Genomic DNA, 1,722 nt, shown 5'->3' with positions numbered 1-1,722 from the left:
AGGTGAGTCCCTCTGACTTGTGGCTGCAGGGTGGGAGGGAGGGTGGAACACAGGGAGATTAAGGAGGGTGGGGCTGGGGCCTGGCTAAAGGCAGGGAGAAGGTGGGGGGGGGATTTGGGGGACAGAGCACTGTGTTTCTCCCTGACCTCTCTCTCTGCCCCCAGGCCAAGCTGAGGGGTCGCAACCGCTCGGCCGAGGAGGGGACATCATCAGGGGACAGCAAGGGGACCCCTCCTAAAGATCCCCATGTGCAGCGCTCCAAGTCCTGCAAGATCCCTGGTATGAGTGGGAAACCCCCAGCCCTGCCCCCCAAGCCAGAGAAATCCTCAGGGTGAGTGTGGGGCCAGGATCCTCCTCATGGAGGCAAAAGGGGGGGCCGAGGGGTCAGTCTGGGTCCCAGGACTAGTTTTGGGGGGCTCATGCTGAAACTCTGCCAATACCCCAGATCCGAGGCCTCTCCCCCCCACTGGCTGCAGGCCCTGAAGCTGAAAAGGAAGAAGCCTTGAGCAGGGTGAGTGTGGGATTTCATGCAGTGCTGGGGACAGCCCCCAGCTCAGGCTTCCCCATGTCTGCACTGCTGGGGGTAGCCCCCTCCTTCCTCTCTGCTCTGGCTGGGTCCCCCTCGGGCTGGGTCATCCCCGGGGGGCCCTGCAGGGTCCTTACTCCTTCCCTGTGTGTCACTTCCAGGCTCACTCCGACGCTGAAGCCCACTGTCCCTGGACCAGGGCTGTCCCCTCCCATGGGGACACACACACACACACACACCTATGCACTTTGTACGAGCTTGCAGGGTCCCTGTCTTCCCAGCACCTCCTCCCTACCCCCCCATTGTACCCCATCCCCTTGGTCCCCAAGGGCCTGGGGGTGGGCACAAGCCCCCCTTCCCCTCTGCCCTGCTCGTGTATGGCCCCGGACACAGGGCAACGGGTCCAGCTCGTGGTGCCACTGCCACAGACAATAAAACCTCGCTGGTCAGTTCAGAGAGTCCTGACTCTTCTCCTGGGTGGTGGGCAGGGATCACAGAGATCCTTGAAGAGGGGACCCTGCTACTGCCATGTCCCACACAGGAGCTGTGCAGGAAGGAAGGGACACCTCCAAAGCCCCTTTGTGCCCACGCTGGCTGCACCCAGCCTGGCCCTGCCCAAACATGAAGTGGGTGCTGACACCAAGACTTTATTGTACTCTGAGGGAGGGGGTGCGGCCCCCTGTAGGGGAACAGCAGTAGGGGAGGACCCAGGGGGGCTGAGCCCCTCATATCTCGCAGATGAAGGGCAGCCGCCTCTTGCAGCGCACGCTCCTCCAGAGCCCATCTGGGGAGAGAAGAGGGGAGATCAGCCCATGGCCTGCCCACCAGCACCCCCACCCCCGGGGCTCCGGTCGGTCCAGTGGCAGTTTGGGAATGGGACCTGCCAGGGGAGAAAGGGTATGGGGACCCCCAGCACTGGGGGGCAGTGGGGTGGGAATGGGACATCCGGGGTGGGCATTAGTGATACTGGGACAAGGCTGGAGCCCCCAGGTGGGCGCTAGGGTGGAGTTGTGGCTCTCTTGGTGGGCACTGAGAGCACTGGGAATGGGATCGGGGATCCCAGGTTGTGCACTGGGAGTCGTGGCATGGGGCTGGGGCACCCGGGGTGGGCACTGGGGACACTGGGAGGAGACAGGGTGCCCCGAGGCCAGGGTGGGGGGCACATGGCGGGGTCCTTACTGCAGGCTGGCTGACGG

At 64.0% G+C, this 1,722-nt stretch overlaps 2 protein-coding genes across 2 annotated transcripts in view; one reads left to right on the top strand and one right to left on the bottom strand.

Annotated features, from left to right (window-relative positions):
* Positions 1 to 982, top strand: part of TNKS1BP1 (tankyrase 1 binding protein 1) — a gene marked incomplete at its 5' end in the record, with an annotated part of 7,546 nt that extends 6,564 nt beyond the window's left edge. Inside the window, 3 exons of the mRNA XM_031061505.1 lie at positions 91 to 331; positions 446 to 511; positions 688 to 982. Coding sequence (XP_030917365.1) covers positions 91 to 331; positions 446 to 506 — 302 coding nt within the window. The remainder of the gene's footprint in view (positions 1 to 90; positions 332 to 445; positions 512 to 687) is intronic.
* A 269-nt stretch (positions 983 to 1,251) lies between these two features.
* Positions 1,252 to 1,722, bottom strand: part of SLC43A3 (solute carrier family 43 member 3) — an 8,021-nt gene continuing 7,550 nt past the window's right edge. The window contains exons 12-13 of the mRNA XM_031061504.1: positions 1,352 to 1,406; positions 1,252 to 1,310 (exon numbers count right to left, since the gene is read on the bottom strand). Of these exons, the coding sequence (XP_030917364.1) occupies positions 1,252 to 1,310; positions 1,352 to 1,406 (114 nt within the window). The remainder of the gene's footprint in view (positions 1,311 to 1,351; positions 1,407 to 1,722) is intronic.

The sequence above is a fragment of the Geospiza fortis genome, unplaced genomic scaffold (genome assembly GCF_000277835.1).
Source record: "Geospiza fortis unplaced genomic scaffold, GeoFor_1.0 scaffold450, whole genome shotgun sequence".
Taxonomy (NCBI): Eukaryota; Metazoa; Chordata; class Aves; order Passeriformes; family Thraupidae; genus Geospiza; species Geospiza fortis.
Note: the sequence above shows the minus strand (reverse complement) of the source record. Positions and strands in the feature narration are given on the sequence as shown.